Consider the following 17,713-nt stretch of genomic DNA (forward strand, 5'->3'; position numbering starts at 1 on the left):
ATGTGCATACATGTGTGCTGAGTGGGAGCAGGGGCACAGCTGGGGTCTTGGCTTTCTCTCTGAACACCATCTTCAAGCCTTTTCAGATCTTATTGTGAAACCTCCGCTCTGCAGTATCTCTGTGTCAGGCTGGAGCACACTTCCTGCTTCACGATCACTCCTTCTTTCCTGTCTCCTCTTATTATTGTCTGCTCTACGTTGTTCATCTCATATACATATATTGGGATGCACCCTCCTCTGCCTTCTCTGTGATTGTTAATGGTTTTGGTTCAGCTGAAACTGACAGGGGATCTCACAAGTATCAGGGGGCTCCTGCACCCCCATCAGTTCAGTTAACCTGGTAAAACGATGCTTGTCTGCCTCCACTTCAGCTTGCAGATTCTTCCTTTCTTGCACCACATGCCGACAGGATACGTGCACTTTTGGTATCTGACAGGCGCATTAAGGAAAATAATGGCCTGCCAGTTGGCATTTCAAGCTCTTGATCAGTTTAATTTTGGTTAATAAACATCAGCCATCACATCTGGTTGTCAAGCTCCTCTAAGGAGATGGTGCAGAATGAGAACAGACAAACTAAGACTGAACCTTGTGTTGTAATTAAGGTTCTTACCGTACTGCTTTTCTCTCTTTTGAATACTACAAATACTGCAAAGGAAAAAACGGAAGCTCCACAGCAGGTCTCTGCTGCCCCCTGTAGCAGCAACGCTTCATGAATTATGACTGCTGTAACACTGAAGGTCTCCTTTGAGAAATCCAACATCATACCGGAGGTTTTACAATAAAAAAAAACAGACTGAGGACGGGGAGGTTTTCATGTAAGAATTAAGAGTTATTAATGACTGCAGATGCTGTGCTGTAATTAACTCTGTAGAACATGAAAAGGAAGCTGCTTCAGTATGTGGGTAGTTCAGGGCACCGTGTGTTTATGCTCCTGTGTACAATATATTATATGTATAGTTAATAGAAAAAGAGTCATTTAATGCATCATGGCTGTGAAAAAGAAAAAGTGAAGCAAAGAAGAAACCAACAACAGCATTATTTTTCACATTTTTGACATGAGTATGTTCACCAGCCTCCCAGATTTACAGTATCTCTATTAGTCTCAATTTCCTTTATGTTTTTCTTTTAAAAATAACATCAATTTATATATTTTATATGATCATATTCTTTATGGCTGTTGGCAGAGGAAGGGCATTGTGTCTGTTTTACACATGTCTGCACTGCCATCTGGTGGTACTTCACAGAACAGCCTGGAGCTCTATGAGCTCGGGATGGACATGAACTCGAATTGCTTTTTATTATGATTTGAGGTGATGAAATCATGTAGAAATATTGTAATTACTCCAATGTGTTTGACACTGTTTGGTGTCAGGAGTCAGCTTGGATTACCCGAACAGCTGGTCAATGTTGGAATGCATCCAAGTACATTTACTCAAGTACTGCACTTTAATACAAAAATATAGAGACAATATAGGGAAATATTGTAACATTTAGTTTATTGGACAGCTTTAGTTATAAGTTACTGACAAATTAAGATGTTTGCTCAGAAGACACATGCAGAGCTGTGTGTATAATATGATACATGATGTTTTGTTCGAAATTAAATTACCCAACAATATATAGTTGCAAGTCTAATACGATTAGTTGATTAATCAGGTACTCAATTGACAGTCAATGAATTGTCAGCTATTTGATAATTGTTTTAATTATCATGGTCATTTTTCGTGCAAAAACATCTTATTTTTGTTTGTATATGAAGGATGTGACTGCTTCCCTCCACCACCGCAGCTGCCACAGTGTTGGTAATGAATCATACTATCACCTCATGAGCAGCACAGCCCTGTTCGTGGCTCTGCCTGAGGCGTTTGATTGTGTTGGCCATGAGCTGTCTTTAGGCAGACTCAAAATTGACAGGGCTTCAGAGTCTGCTGATCGAACCTGTGAGTTTCTGTGGAGCATTGTGTGTCATGCAGACGACTTCAGGTGATTCTCAAGGTTAATGTCTGTTTTATTTTCTAAAACAACACTGAGAATTATTACAGTTTTCTAACAAGATGTCATTTAATTGCTCTCTGCTGTGGTCCAGTCTCACTCTTCACACTCAATTCCAAAGCAAATAGTGAATCTTTTTATTTCAAGTTACTTGTCCACTGTGGCTCAGATTGTGGCATTGATGGCATTGTTTGTTCCTCCTCGACTTCATGTTTTATGAGCGCTCCCAGACTCACACATGAATGAGCACACAGACAGGTGGTAGAAATAAAGGTAGTTGAACTTTGGCCATGGATATTTGGATAAATGGATGCCTAATCATTCTTTTATGGTGCACGTTGAGAGTGTGATAGCAGCCCACCTTTTGCATATCTGTTCAGTCTGTTCATCGGTTGTGGGTCATCCTTTGTTCTGTAATCAGGGAAAAAAAAAAAAAAACTTCAGTTAGCATCCAACAAAGGCAGGTTAAATGCAAAGCTCCAGACACAGAAAGTCCAAGTCAGCACAGTGCATCAGTAATGTCAAACTCTGCCTCGGGGAATCTGTTTGATCGCCTTCCTTCACCACCGTCCTCTCAATTTACCAGATAATCTATCCTTGTTTATGTATTCAGAAGCAATATTTTACTGGTTGCCAACACTGGTGTTACCTGCTATTTCTCCCAGAACAGGCCAGAGAAAAATTAAGAACATCCTCTGGAACATTGCACCACTGATGCTGCTTTAGAGCAACGTTTCTGTCATGTTTTCTGGCATGTGCGCAGGGATGCACATGCTCGACACGAGAAGAAGGGGCTTATGGGAGAGGTTTGCCTTCGAGGCTTTCAGCCAGAGAGCCTCAGGCCTTTCTGCCAGAAAAAATAGAGTTAGAGAAAGGTTTGAAGGCAAACTGCTCCTCCCTGCAGAAGAGAGATTGACATGACATACAGTACATTTTACTACGATCTCTAATGCTCTGCAGCGCATCGATAAAGCAGGAGAAAAGGCTGCAAGCCAGTGTGAAGGACAAGTTAGGCTTTGCGGATATTTTGAGGTTGAGGAAATGCATTCCACATGTTTGTAAGGCCTTAAGGATGCATACTGTTTGTTTTGGTGGAAAAAGTAAAATTTAACTCCTCGAATGTTTCCATACTCTTCCCCCTCCGAGGCTGGGGTGAGCAGGGTTGCTATCCATGGTGCTGAAAGTCTTTTTTTTTTGCTTTGGTCATTTTTTTCTGCTTGCATGGCTGAGCTTCCGTGGCAGACAGTGATTTTTGGGGAGAGGACAGACATAGAGAGAGAGACTGTTTTGCATTTCCATCATGCCTTTTGTTTTATTATCAAATGAATTAGGTGGTCATCTGACGTCTATTCTCTGGGCATCGTCAGACTCAGTTACTACCCCACCACTTCCTCATTTGCATGCAAATGAAAACACAGAATGACCAAAGTGCATTTCAAGGTCAGGCACATCGCACTGTGTTGTAATGCTGCGGGTGTCAGTCTCCGTGCAACCATGAAAATAGGGCATTTGGTTCAGTCACATTACCAGCAGTGCAAGTCAAATCACTTCATTTCTTGCAGCGAGTGTCGGTGCAAAAGGGGCTGCATCTTTAATATGAGAATACCTTTTTTCTGTACAGTACAGTATATTAGCTCATTGTGCTCCAATACTTTCCCATGACCTCACAAAAGTGCCTGAGGAGACAGACTGATATTGACTTCCTAATGAAAACACAATGCGAGCAGAATTCTAGACAAGCCTTAAAAGCCTCCAATATTTTTCTTCTTTTTTTTAGAGAAAAGACTCTTCACTTTTTTATATGTACAGGGGAGTCATAGTCAGATTACTTTCTTTATTGAAACCTGAGTCAGTTAACAGGAAAATGCATCTTCCTGTATGATGTCCTACTCATTAATATGTCTAATGGCAGTAAATGTTAAAGTCCAAGATGAGGACCGTTAATCACCAACTGCACATTTCTCAGACCTCTTTTTTAGTCCACAGACTGCTTTTCATACTATTACCACTGAATACAGTAGAATCTGAAATTCAGTGGGCATTACTGTGACTTAGTCGTACTGGTAAGTGAGGAATTTTACACAGGCAATGCACCATCCAGTCACCAGAATAAATGTTGGCATTGCTCATTTCGGGAAAACACAGATATGTTGAAGCTTTACATTTCTTTAAATTCAGTAAGTTTCTTTATGTTTCATTTTTTTATGTTGGGACAATGCTGTGGTTCAGGTCTGGTTAGGTTTAGGCACAAAAATCATGTTTGGGCTTAAAATACCCAGTTCTGCCAGCACAAACAGCGCTGGACAATGTCCAGACAGCTCATTAAAAAAAACCCAGCAGTCGCGCCCCTGCCAGCCCCTCCTCGTCCTGATGGGAACCTCAGCTCATGTCCATGTTCTGGTCATCTGAACGACGTCAGTTTGAAACCCACTACAGAAACGTTGATATGATAGATATGAAACGTATAGATTTAACGTGCCTGTGGTTTGCAGAAATGTGCAAAGCCAGCATTTTATTCTGGTGGCTGGGCTGCAGTGCAACTTGATCCAGTGCTTACGAAACCAGAGTGTGCGATCTGTTTTCTGTCTTCACTGCAACACAGTATGGCTGCTTTTCAATCATATCACACATAATATCCACAGAATCACACATATCCAATTATTGACCTACCAGTGTCTTTACTGTTGTTTATATTGATTAATACGTGTGTTTTTATGGCATCTATGTCATTCTGAACCACTCAATCATCCCTCCATGAAAACAGATCGATATGCTTGAGAAAGAGATATATTTTAAGATTTCACGGCTGACTTCCATGGAAAAAAACAAACAAAAACACATGAGAACAGTCACAAGTCAAGACACAAGATGAAGATGAGGAGGAAAGTGTGATTAACATGAAGATGATGGATAGTTGAAAGTTGAATTCCACCCTGAAAAAGCGACCGTTTCAGGCCTGAGGAGCTGGTTTCTCATTGCGTGGTTCATTGCACAGTGTGACAAAAGTCACAGAGTGGGTGAGTCACTCTGTTACTTTCATTGTTACTGTTACTTCAACTGATTCATACTGACACTGTTTTAATAACTGCTTCATCCACGGTACATTAGCCCCAGGCTGCAAATCTGCGTGCATATCTTTATGTTTGATCTCCATATTACTCGTTTTCACCAAATGTGTGATAAAACTGAATGACATGCACAGTAATATTACCAGGTGACTTATTTTATCACTAGATGTGGCGAGGAGACTTTTTATTGGGTGCCACCAACAATCACATGAGCTGAGCTACATGAACCGGCCCTCAGCTACCAGCATTGCATAGTATGTTAGATTTAAGAGGGTCCACAAAGATCCATAGAGGGGTCCGTTGAGAATGTACAGGGTCCAGAATTTAGTGCTACGTCCCTGTTAATCGATGGTGAAAACAATCATTAGCTGCATCCCTAAAAGTCATACAAGTAGTCTTAAGTACCACAACTTATGTTGGGAGATGCTGGGATGAATATCACTCCACTGACTGACCAACCAGGGCCAAACAGATCAGGGTGCTTACATGCAGAAGGTAAATGGTCTGACACTTTGATGGATTAATTGCCTCTCGATAAGCGGTGCTGCTTTTTGGGATGAGAAGAACAACGCTGGAAAGAAACCCATCAAACTGCGACACACACTGCCTGAGACAACAGAGCGTGGCTCGGTGCTGCTGGTGTGTTCTGTGAACGTTGTGGGCTCGTTTCAGGTGTGACACTTGAAGTAGTCCAAGATTGTGACGACAGTCGTATGTCACGGATACGTCATGACAGTATAAAGTGAAGCCAGAGTTTGCATATCTGCTCTGTATACCTCCAGATCTATTGAAAAATGTAAGAATACTTAAGAGTGCCAAATTATAAAACTTATAAGGACTTTCATGTTGACATTTTGCTTTATACAAGTTTACAAACTATGTACAAGAAATGATTTAATCAGAAATGCATCCCAGACTGTATTTCCATATCCCAATGTAACATATTTCATCAGGACAAGGTAACTTCCAATTTAAAATAATCTGTTATGGGATGAAAATAAAAAATAAAAGAGCTATAACATCTTTGTGCTTGTTGCCGCCTGTTTTAGAAGTCCAAAAATGGCCATTCAGGCATATTTTTACACTAGATATTGCACCCAAAGCAAGACTTTAACCTGTAGAGGACTCAGCCCTCAGCCGTGCACGACATATGCTTCCATTAGCCACATTCAGGGTTAATGAGACAGAGAGAGTGAGAGTCTCAGTCAATGATCCATTAGGATGCACAGTGAGTCAGTTCAGGTCGGCTGGTGTCTGGAGACAAACTAAGACCCCTAAACTTGTGACAGTTTGGGAAATACCTCTTTGCAATAAGGTGCCTGACCCCCAAAATGTAGAGCCTCCTTTCCTCAAGAGTTGCCTTGATTTAATGTGACAGTCCTGCATCCTATCAGAGACCTTTCTTGTGGATTAATATTTTAGAAAGTGAAAGTGGTGAATCTCCCATCCTGCAGACTACAAAGACTTTTAAATTCTGCTTCTTAATCAAACGGATTTACTGGAGAGACAGTCTGTCACTTCTATCAGTTACTGTAAACCTCACAGAGAGTCGCAATATCCTTTTAGATATTCATTTAGATTAAGATAAAACTTTATTGATTGAAATTTACCTGTGACAGACAGCAAGAATAAAAAGGAGAGGTAGCAAAAGAACAAACAGACAATGAAAGGGATGCAAAATAAAATCAACCATATATATGTACAAAAGAGTATAAAATAATATTTCCCTGTATAAGAAACATAAAAATATGTAATATTGCACAAGATAGTTGCACAAACGCAATGGATATTAGTACATGTTATCATAACCAATGGAGTAAGTCACAGGGGGGTGAAGTCTCAGTGAGAATATGAACTGAATGTTACTGAATGTTTACACAACAAGTAAAGAGCAATTATACTCAGTTTCTGTGTAAATAAATAAATAAATAAATAAAGTGTATTTTTAACATAACCAATAATTTCTCTTCATTCAAAGCAGACATGATTGATATAAAAATGAGCTAAATATCACTGGGATTTGTATAATGGTGCAATAATGTCTAACATGTCATTCTAGTTGCTAAAAAGCCTTGTTGATATCAGTGTGAAACACACAGGGAGTTGTCTAATTAATCAAACTGGTCTGACATACGGGAGATAAAACTTTCTCACAACAAGGCGTGTGATAGTTAACTTACACTGGCGCTAAGTCCTCTGGGATACTATTATAAAAAGTGCTTTTAAGGGGTCATTGTACGGTTAATTGTTACCGGAAAACCCTGTTTTTATTTGTTAATACGGCATTTAAGATCTACATTGGACATATCACTGTGTTTTGGGTTGTAATAATGTAAACTATAGTTATTTAAAAGCAGCCGTTGATCTTTAACTGCCGATGCCGTGTGTATTTGAAAGGGATCCATGCTTGGCTGGACTCTGGCTTTGAGGAAGCTTGTCCGCCCGGCAGTCGGAGCGGAGGGGGACTCGACGGCGAGAGCTTCAGGCGGCGTGTGAGCTGCTGACGGACACCGAAATATCTCCACGACGGCTTTTCCCGATATCTACCAACCGGGCCATGAACACAGTTTTGTCGTAGCGGTCGTTTTGGGTCATATCCAGGTGAGTTAAACTTGTGCACTGTGTCTTGTGGGCTGTAGCTGTGTGAAAATAGCCGAGGCTAGGAGGGTAAGCTGTGGCTCAATACAAAGGCTTTCTTTGCCGGAGAAAATGCCGGGGCTGCAGCAGCCGGGAGGCCCGCCTGTGTCTTTCAAGTCGCCGACCAGCCGCGGTTATATCCCTCCAATGTTTCACCCCATCTCGTCCATTTCTCCCCCAAAAAACAACTATTCTGCTTCACATGTAAGCGTTAACTGATATTACACACGTTTACCGGTGTTCTTGACCGAATACGGCGGGTTTTGACAACCACGGCCGTTACCAGTAAACATGGTTGCTCTGCGGAGTCTCCTAACGCTGCACGCCGGGCATCAGTGCTGCCCGTGCCGCTAGACGCTTACGGGGACAGCCGTGGTTGCTGTGCTGCATCCACGAAAGCTTATGGGAGGGAATATGCACGCAACAACACATTTGGTTATGTAATACGGAAAATGCTAGCCACTAATGTTGGCGTGAGTGGTGAAACTTTCTTTGTACACATGATATGTCAAACAAAGTTGGCGTACGACTACGTTATGCTACGTTTTTTTTTTTCTAGCTCGGTTTATGTGCTTCTCGGCTGTTTTTCAGCGGGGCGTCTTTGGTGACCCATCCTGGTTTCCTGGAGTTTATTGGCGCTTTTCTGTCAGGTTCTGCGGGTTGTAATCACAGAGGATGATGGGTAAGAGTTGGGTATATTGTCTTCTGGTGTTAGGCTGTAGCCGGGTAGCTCATTCCCCCCTGCAGGCTGCGTACTGAGCCGGAGGATTCACATTTGGCGGACGTCCTGTAGGCTAACTGGCTTCTGCACAGCGACTCCTCGGCTGGGTTCATGTCCGAAAACATGCTTGTTCATGGAGACACAACACTGGCTGTTGCAGGGTTCGACTCTGACCATCAGTTTACTCAGGACAGTCGCATAGTCGTACATAGTTCAGGTGCCACATTACCATCCGGTATCTACGGAGTCCGGCAGGTACCAGGATGCGATGCGCGTGCAAGAAACAAACGAGCTGCAGTCTTGTAAAAATATTTTTTGAATATTTTGAGTTTAAAAGGCAAAACTCGAAACTTAGTCACTTATCAGTCCCAGATATATTAAACCCAATGGTGGAAAGTAGCAAATAACATTTAATGAAGTACCAGAAGTACAGTTTAAGTTACTTGTACATATATATTTCCAATGCAAAGATTTAAAAAAAAAAAAATCTATAAGCACATGAGAAATTATGCTCTGTTTTCCAGCCACAAATGTGTAGTTTAAATTAGCTCCACCCTCAGCAGCTACAACATTACAACTGGGTGTACACATTGATGCATTAGTAATAATACTCCAATAATATAATAATAGGGTGCCAGTCTTTCTGCACAAGGTGTACTTGTAAGTATTTTTAGCTAATAATACTTCTGTACTGTTACTGTAGTAAGAACTTGAACACAGGTCTTTTACTTAGAATAGAATATATTTAAATTCTGATAATGCAGCTCCACTTAAATAAAAGGTACTAATACTGATACTAGTTCAAATACTTTTTCCTGGCTGGACCCCAGCGGCCCAGCCTGCTCATGCCATGACAACTTTAAGTATGTAGTCTGTATTGCATTACTCAGCGGGACGCGTGCACAGTCAAAGCTGTCCGTCAAAGAGACCTTAAACGACATCCAGTGGAGCAGTGAAACTGAATGACACAAAGATTGTTGAGGGGACAAGGCCCAATTGGATAAACACGATGATTTAACACTATTAATTTGAGGTAATTGATACAGTAATTAGAGGGCACTTTTGTATTAAAACACAGCTGCCGGCCTCCCACTGATGCTCTGGGTGCAGCTTTATAAATGGATGGACTAGAAACAAATACCTGGAACCACAGTTCCTGCCCCGACAATATCTTAATAATTTGGAGGTCTAAGTGAAGTAACCAAAGGGTGTGATTTACTTATTTGCACACACTGATAATGCAATATGAGAGGTTTCTCTTGATACCTGCCACGCTCGGTAAATTCATATCTGCTGTTCTCCAGTTAATACAATGAGGTCTTGGGACCTATGGGGAAAAACTGTATTGTATTGCCTATATGTATATATTGTGATAAGAGTGTGTGTGTCATCACATGTCAGGGTGGAGTGGAATATTGTTTTATTTTCTATTATTTGTGCTGCAATACATGTAAAACTCAATCAGAGCTTCAGGGCAGCCTCAAGGCTGGATTACTACCTGGGCAAATTGGACAACTCCCAAGGCGCCCCAGAACCTCAGGGGCCCTGAAGGCCCCAGGTTCACTGTGTGGCACTTTCTTTAAGGTAATTTGGTTAATTGCACATTTGTTCTGGACTATGTTAAATAGTAAATTGACCTCTTCCCTTTTCCCTAATCTAAAGCCTTGTTTGTAGAGGGGTGCCAAAATCAACTTTTAATACTTTTAAATATTTTATTTGCCATTTTGCCTACTTACTGTATCATTAAAAGTAATAGATTTTCTTTCAATCAACTTGAAGGGACTGTAGAATAGGATCCCACAGATTATTTTAACCAGCGGGCTAATCTGGCCATGAGCAGCCCACCTTGCTTCAAAGGTTTGTCCCCAGCTGAAAGACCTGAAGTTATTTGCCATAATTTGGCAGAGCTGTAATGACGTCCATTCTTCTCCACAGAATGTACCTGAACGCTTCCTTCCTGAACACTTTCACAGTAAAAGCCTTCCAGCATCACCACCTCCTTTCACTTTCGTCAGATTCCCTGCAGTGTTGTGGTCCTTTTCGGTTTCTTTGTACAACTTTTATGCACTTGACTCACAATGACTGACGATTAAGTGGGTTATTTTTATTTTTATTGTTTTTTGTAAATGGGACCAAAGCATGGCTAGGTGACTGACTAAAGCTGGTCGATAGAAGGCTTTTACTGTGAAGAAGCTGTAGGCATTTGACATACTGTACAAACGGTCATCTAAAGTCCCCCAGAAGTTCACAAATTCTCCCATAAATAAGCTCTAACTTCTGCAGTCCTGAGGGGGCAAAGAAAATCTCCCAGAACCATGCAGCCCTATTTCATTTTACATGATAACATACAGCCTACAATCAGTACTGCAGAGTGGTCACATGGAGTTCCTCCACAGGATGGTAGCAGAGCACCGATGAAGCTTAATCTGCAGCATATTCAGGATGTGTTGGTGTGTGCAAGGATACGTTCTGCATTCGGACCGGAAAGTCTCTGTCAGTATTGGCCGTTCTGAATAGAGTTTAGGGTAAGACGTACATTAAGGGGAAATATTATTTCTTCATCTATATGGTTAAATTATAGGCAACTGGCAAAATTAAATGTTCAATAACAACAGAGGTACTTTTGTTATACATACTTACTTTTACTCTGTACACAGTTAAACACATTGTAAATGTTCAGACGAATCTTTTTGGATGGATCAGTTTGCAATGATCCAGTGACACAATGGATTACATTGACGGCTCTTACAAAAGGATCCAGTATGTGGAAATGGAATGAATAATAATGAATGCAGTCGGGATAATTTGAGAGATGAGTCCCATAGAAGTTCTACACCGTAGGAGCTTCAATTGTCAGTGCAGTTTGACTTGTCTGTCACTGTTTCTCTGTTTCTGTTTCCTCCTCAGATTGAACAATGTGATTGTCATCGGAGGCAGCTGCACTCCAATGGTCGAGGACCTCCCCTTACTTCACTAGAATGTACTTGATGAATGTACCTCCTGTCGCAGCGACGCAAACAGAATGGAGAACGTGTGGCCCACCTGGAGGCTATAGCCTTCCTATCTGCTTCAATGACTCGGACACTGAGTTGTCCACCAGAGGTGCACCTATCTCAGACAAGGTCCAGATGATCATAGAGAGCCTTAGGAGCACCCAGTCCTCACTCGAGATGGGCGACGAGATCGAGGGAAATGTGCTGTCAGGACAGGAAGGCCATCCCCAAGTCTGCAAGGTGGCGATGGGTTCTTACGTGGGAGCCAAGTCCAAAGCTAAAGGTCCCACTGAAAACCAGCAGGTGGATGTTTCCTCCCCAGTCAACCACAAGAGCAGTGACTCTGACAGCGATGATTCAGTGGACAGAGGAATTGAGGAGGCAATACTGGAATACCTGAAGGAAAAGGATGATCACAAACGCAAAGCAGAGCCGTGCTTCACTTTTCTCCCGTCAACCAAAATTCCTAGGAAAAACCCGCCTATTCCAGAGGTGTCCAAGCAGAACGCTGACAGCGGTACATTCTTGATTGCCAGTAACCAGTTTCAGAAAAGTGTGAAAGCTGAGACTCTCACAGGACCAGCTGTCGTACCCATAAAAAAGTATATCAAAAACAAGGCGTCCCTAAATGACAACACATTTAAAAAATTGGATTCAAGTACGACAACCAAGAGTTTAGTCTTGCCTAAAGAGCAGACAAAGAGCCCCTCTAAGACAATCAGCCTCGTCAACAGAGTTAAGTGCCCGGTCACGGTAAAGGTGGAGGAAGACTCTAATGATTCCAGTAGTGATGACGGCATAGAGGAGGCCATTCAGAGATACCAGTTAGAGAAAAAGGAGCAGCAGAACAAAAGGGAAGCTTCCAATCCCCATGCATTCAAAGAGGAGTCTGACTCCACGAGCGATGACGGGATCGAAGAAGCTATACGCTGCTACCAGCTCGAGCAGCTCAAGGAGAAGAGCGTCCTGAAGCCGTTGCTGCATAAACAAAAAGCCTTTAGTAAGTCATTAATACAAGCTGCTGGGAGTACAAGCACGGAAACCATGAAGAAACACAAACTGAGAAAGAAAAAGGCCAGAAGAGAGAAGGAAGCGAAGTCTGTTCAACCTCCTTCATCTGTTTTCATACCCAAGAATACGCTTCCAGAGAGCTCCAAGTGTAAAGGAAATGGACTGCTTTTGTTTAAAGTCGAGAGTTTGAAGGAGCAACCTGTCCCGACCCCTGCCCCGCCAAAGGTGAACACAACAGCAGAGCTCATGTGTGCTGAGGCGATACTGGACATCTCAAAAACTGTTATGCCCGGGGCCTTCCATCACAGCGTTGGCCTGAGCAGTTGTGCCCCCACCGAATCTTCCTTGCAACCTTCGCTTCCCGACAACTGTCCGGGTGAAGAGAGTGACGGCAGCTCCATCGATAGTGAAGATGGAATAGAGCAAGAAATCAGGAAATTCCTCGAGCAGAAGGCCCAAATGCACAAGCAGCCGCCCGGCTCTGCTGCGACTCAAGAGCCTCGTTGTGCAAATGAACCAGAGGAAGTGAAAGCAAAACAAGTTGCAATCCAGAAGAAGCCTCCGAGATTGTCTTTGACACACAGAAGAAAACACAGAGCGGAAAATTGTAGCATTTCCAACATGTCGGGGGCAGATAACAATGCTAAAGAAGCAGCCCCTAAACCTTTAGCCGAGCATGGAAAAGATTCAGACCCACTGGTGCTTTCCCAGAAAAGTCAAACACAACCGCTACACAAGACAGAGCAAAGTGGAGATAAAAGCAGCTCACTCGACAGTGACGAGGACCTAGACACGGCGATAAAAGACCTGCTCAAGACAAAGAAGAGGTCGAAGAAAAAAACAAGAGACTTAAAGCGAAAATCAAGGAAGTGCCTCAAAGATGAAGAACCAGTGCTGGGAAACGCTTTACAGACCAAAAAGTTCAAACCCGATCCTGTGAAAAAGCAGAGCGCTTTGAAGAAGGTACACAAGAGTAAGAATGACGTGAAAGACAAGTCTGGGTTGAGCAAAATGGGCGTTTCACAGCATAAACAAGCCAATAACAGAGAAGAGCATGATATGCATGAAGGGGAAGCAGAGGAATTGAAAGCAGCTGAGGGCCAAGACGCCCCGCTGCTGCACAATACTGCGAGTGCTCTGCAGGTAAAGGAAGATAGCAGTTCAGTTGACAGCGACGATAGCATCGAGCAAGAGATCCGAAGGTTTCTGGCTGAAAAGGCCAAAGTTTCAACAGCAGAAAAAAGTAAAGATGGAGATCTATCAAGGAACGGGACTGCTGCGGTTTGTACCCCACCTCAAAATCAAGACATTAAGCAGGAAAATCAGCTGGCTGATATTCAAAGAAAAAGTATCAGTCATCTCTCTGGACGATCTCCTCTGAGTAGTCAGCCTCGTCAAACGCCACAGGGCTCGCTTGCAGACATCTCTACTGTCGGTGCACAATCACATCTGACCTCAGTCCAGTCCTGCAGCCCCGGCCTTTTAGAGCCAGCAGATGGCGCGGGGGCCGCCAGAACCGAGCAGCAGAGGCCCAGTGCTGGGAAAGGCGACGTCCAGGACGTCACCCCACAGGTGGAGCGAGTTCGGTCAGTTTTGAGTCCTAACATTGCTCATTCCCGCTCTGAGTCACTCAAGTGGCGCCAGAGCCTTGGACTCCTCACTACTGACACCAGGACTCTCAGTCGAACTCCATTCCATATCACCTCATCGAAAATCAACGAGACTGCATCAGCAGCTCCAGCATATCAAAGTGGGTTTATCACCTCCAAATCACAGACTCCAGCCGCTGTTTGGTCCTCTGCAAGGACCAGCAGAACACATTTCCCCTGCTCTGGAGAGACAGCTGTACATACCCCATTCAGATCCCCCGGTTTAAACCTTTTATCTACTGCCACACAGCATCCCAGGATGTCCTTCACACGGAGCCTTGTGCCTGCCCACAGGTCACAGTGCCCCGTGGACGGAGAGACAAAGAGTATGGTGCATATGCCTAAGGACAAGAGTCTATTTGTTGAGCTGGAATCTAATAGGACCAACCATGTCCAGGTTCGAAGCAGAGAGAGGAGTGAGGGAAAGGAGAGACAAGACCTGCTAAGCGAGAGAAAAAGAGAAGGCGAGAGCGGGAAGATAGATGATAAAGAAATACACCTAGATAAAACAGAGGAGGAATTTATAGATGAGGCAGATTGTGAATCAGGCAACAGGAGAAATCCAGAGAAGAAGCAGGGCTTTTCCACATTGTAAGTATTTTCTTTGGTCACTATGTTCCATAGTAACATAATCCAATTTTACGTGAGCTCATTTCTTGATTGTGCCCTGCTGATATAATGTAGGTTATGATCAAGCTCATTCATTTATAGGCTCTGAGGGAATGTTTGTTGAAACAATAAAACAAAACAGGCATTTTTTAAAAATGTGTTTGTACATTTATATGGCGATGTAACCCAATGGCACCATCATGAAAACTTTTTTTGTGCGCTGAGGTTAATTCATATCATGAAACCTTTTGAAAAGCAATACAGTGACATATTCGTACACCAGGCAGAGTGCACGAGTAGAGTAATTTTCTTGCAAAAAATGACATTTCCTAATTATCTTTCATATTTGATGTAAAAAGAAGTGACCAAGAAAAATCACCAGTCAATACAATAAAATAAAGATTTCCGGTTAAGTCCAGATGCTTAAAATTTGGGTTGTATCTTCTTAATGTACCTGTGGGACAACACAAACCTTCATCAGAAAACTACTTGCTGTTCTTATGTAATCTTACACAATTTACATGTGAGATGTCGGTTTACTTTAAGAAGTCAAAGACCTTTTATGTGCAAAAGTTAAAAAGTTATTGTCGTAGGTTTCCATCACTGTCAAGCAGGAAGATTAACACATATTGTGTGCAGTCAGTCAAAGTGACACGTACACAGCTTGGAATCATTACTGGTGTGGATGTGCATGAAAACACCATAAGACCTGAACTGATTGATTAGCCTGAGATCAATTAACTGTTTCAGTCAAACTTCACTGGCTCCAGCTTCGAATGGGAGGCTTTTCTTTGTCATATCTTGTCATAAATATCTGGGATGTGAGCTGGAGGTCAAACAAAAGAAGACGCATGAAGACGTTCGCCTTGGGCTCGGAGAATAAACGCTGTTATTGGGGAAATCTCATGCCAAGTGCATCGATGCGACTTAAATTTATTTTCTGTGACGTGATGGAGCATGATACAGTTTACTATGACTTTATCTGCCCAAATTCTACCATATCAATCATTGCTTGTATGTTCACTGTGGCTGCTCGTTTCAACACGCGACTCCTTCACATCATTCACCTTCTCGCCCCGTCTCTCTCTACCTTCCCTCTGTATGTCTCTAACATCACGCTGCTGAGGCTCTCCACCTGGACGCTTCTCATGATTGTAATTCCAGAAAACTGCCTTCTCACCTCAGCCACAGATTGAGCGTAGCCTTTCTAACTTTTGCACATAAAGAGAATCAGCCAGGGTCAGTGTAAAATGGATTATACTCTTGACCCTGAGTAGGCACCTGATTTAGAGCAGTCTTAGAAGGTTGGTGGCTACTGGAACAATCTTGTATCCTTTCTCAACTACCATGGAGATATTTCATCCTCTCAACATTGTTTTTTCCAACACAGTGCGCTTAAGGTTTCAATCTAAAGGTCATTTGTTGATGAAAGCCACTATAACAGTCTTGGACTTATTACCTCTACGACTCAAGTGTTGTTCCAGATTCCACAGGCGCCACATAGTTGCTCCTCTCTGTCTTGCTAAACTTGATATTTAGTGTCTTCATTTCTTCGTCATGTTGAAGTTTTCTTGAATTTCATATGTGGAAAAAAAGGCTATTTATTTTTGTTTATCAAAAAAAAAAAAGTTACTGAACATGCTGTGCATTGCCAGGTTTTGTAAATATTTTGTAAGAAGTGTTTCTTTTTTTCTTTCACTCTTTCAGAAAAAAACACAAATTTTTGCTGTCTCTTTTAACTGCATCTGTGTAATAAAGAGTGGAATCCGAGTAACAGTGGGTCTTCACTAATTCACTAATGTACAATGCTTTACATTGTGGTTACATTTGTCATGGATGATGGATTAATTCACAGGTTCACTGGCTTGAGGATAGACTCTCAGATGAAATATTAGTATTAAGTAATTAATGGCGATGTGTGTCCTGTTCTGCCTTGTCCAGGTCGTTGTCCAGTGCCATTGACCCTGGCATCACCTTCAGACCTTGCATAGCACTTAACACAGAGGAGAGAAGCAGGATGTTCAACAGGGGGTACCTTGCTAGAAAATACAAGAAGGTACAATTATGTAGAAACGTGACAGTTTTTGGTGCATTGTGTTTTGCTTCAGTATATGTATTGCATGTTAGCTAAACCCACTAGCTCCATCAATGGCTTTTTTCCTCAACTTTGGCTGTGTGTAAAAAGTTGTCCAGATCCAGAGAGTGTGAAACATGTATGAAACGGTGCTTGCAGGGGGTGCCTTCCCTCAGTAGCGTTCCTGTGCAACGCGTCAAAAGAAAGCTGCAGTTCATCCCAGTCAACAGGTACGTGGTTGGATGCAAATGTTGTTTTTTCAGCTGTGAGTGAACACAGTCAAATAAAAAACGCTTCATCTCGGATGATTTTGCTGTTTTTCAGGAAAAATGAGGCAGCCAGGCACCACCACAACATAACAGAATAAAACTTCTTTCTGCATGTGAAACATGTACGTAGATGATGTTTGATGTTCCAGTATATGGGTTGTCAAATCATTATTTTGCACTCAATTGTTTATGCTAGGTGTGCCGTTAGCTAGCACAAATTTTATATTTTTGGCTTTTTTTATATGAAGTTTTCTTCGTTGGCCTTTGAAAAAAAGTTTTGTAATGTAAATTATATATCAAGGAGATTCTACCAAATATATAACAATACGCAGAACAGAGTTTATGTTTGCTAGTTTATGTAGCCAATTCTGGGCATTTCTTCTTTTTGCAGCTTTTGAATAAAAAGTTAGTCCTTTCGGGCATTTGCCCGAAGTACTTTTTCCTAATTGATTGAAGTCTACTGGGCAAGGTTTTTGCTAGCTGCAATTCTTTCAAATTCATATTGGGCTTTCCCGTTTGTTCTATAGCAGTATTTAGTCCCTAACTTTAATACTGGCTTGAATTCTGCCATAGTTTTTTCCAGATAAATAACATGAGGGTGGAAATGTCATTAGTGTTCTATATGTTTTTTCAATAAAGATATGAAAAATGGCGCCATGGGTATTGTAGTCTATTACAGAACAATGTTAC

The 17,713-nt window shown here is 42.1% G+C and overlaps 1 protein-coding gene across 1 annotated transcript; it reads left to right on the forward strand.

Moving 5' to 3' along the window:
- Positions 1-7,260: 7,260 nt before the first annotated feature.
- On the forward strand, positions 7,261-17,677 carry ppp1r26 (protein phosphatase 1, regulatory subunit 26). The gene is made up of 5 exons (XM_070989353.1): positions 7,261-7,661; positions 11,326-14,662; positions 16,622-16,736; positions 16,914-16,984; positions 17,079-17,677. The coding sequence occupies exons 2-5, from the start codon at positions 11,397-11,399 to the stop codon at positions 17,119-17,121; spliced, it is 3,495 nt and encodes a 1,164-aa protein (XP_070845454.1). The 5' UTR covers positions 7,261-7,661; positions 11,326-11,396; the 3' UTR covers positions 17,122-17,677.
- The last annotated feature ends 36 nt before the right edge of the window (positions 17,678-17,713 follow it).

This window comes from Chaetodon trifascialis, chromosome 20 (genome assembly GCF_039877785.1).
Source record: "Chaetodon trifascialis isolate fChaTrf1 chromosome 20, fChaTrf1.hap1, whole genome shotgun sequence".
Classification (NCBI taxonomy): Eukaryota; Metazoa; Chordata; class Actinopteri; order Chaetodontiformes; family Chaetodontidae; genus Chaetodon; species Chaetodon trifascialis.

Excerpts from the sequence above, each read along its gene's own strand:
- ppp1r26 (XM_070989353.1), top strand. The coding sequence starts at position 11,397 with ATGTACTTGATGAATGTACCTCCTGTCGCAGCGACGCAAACAGAATGG. Across the intron at positions 14,663-16,621 it reads AAGCAGGGCTTTTCCACATT|GTCGTTGTCCAGTGCCATTG; the intron begins GTAAGTATTTTC and ends TGCCTTGTCCAG. Across the intron at positions 16,737-16,913 it reads TTGCTAGAAAATACAAGAAG|GGGGTGCCTTCCCTCAGTAG; the intron begins GTACAATTATGT and ends CGGTGCTTGCAG.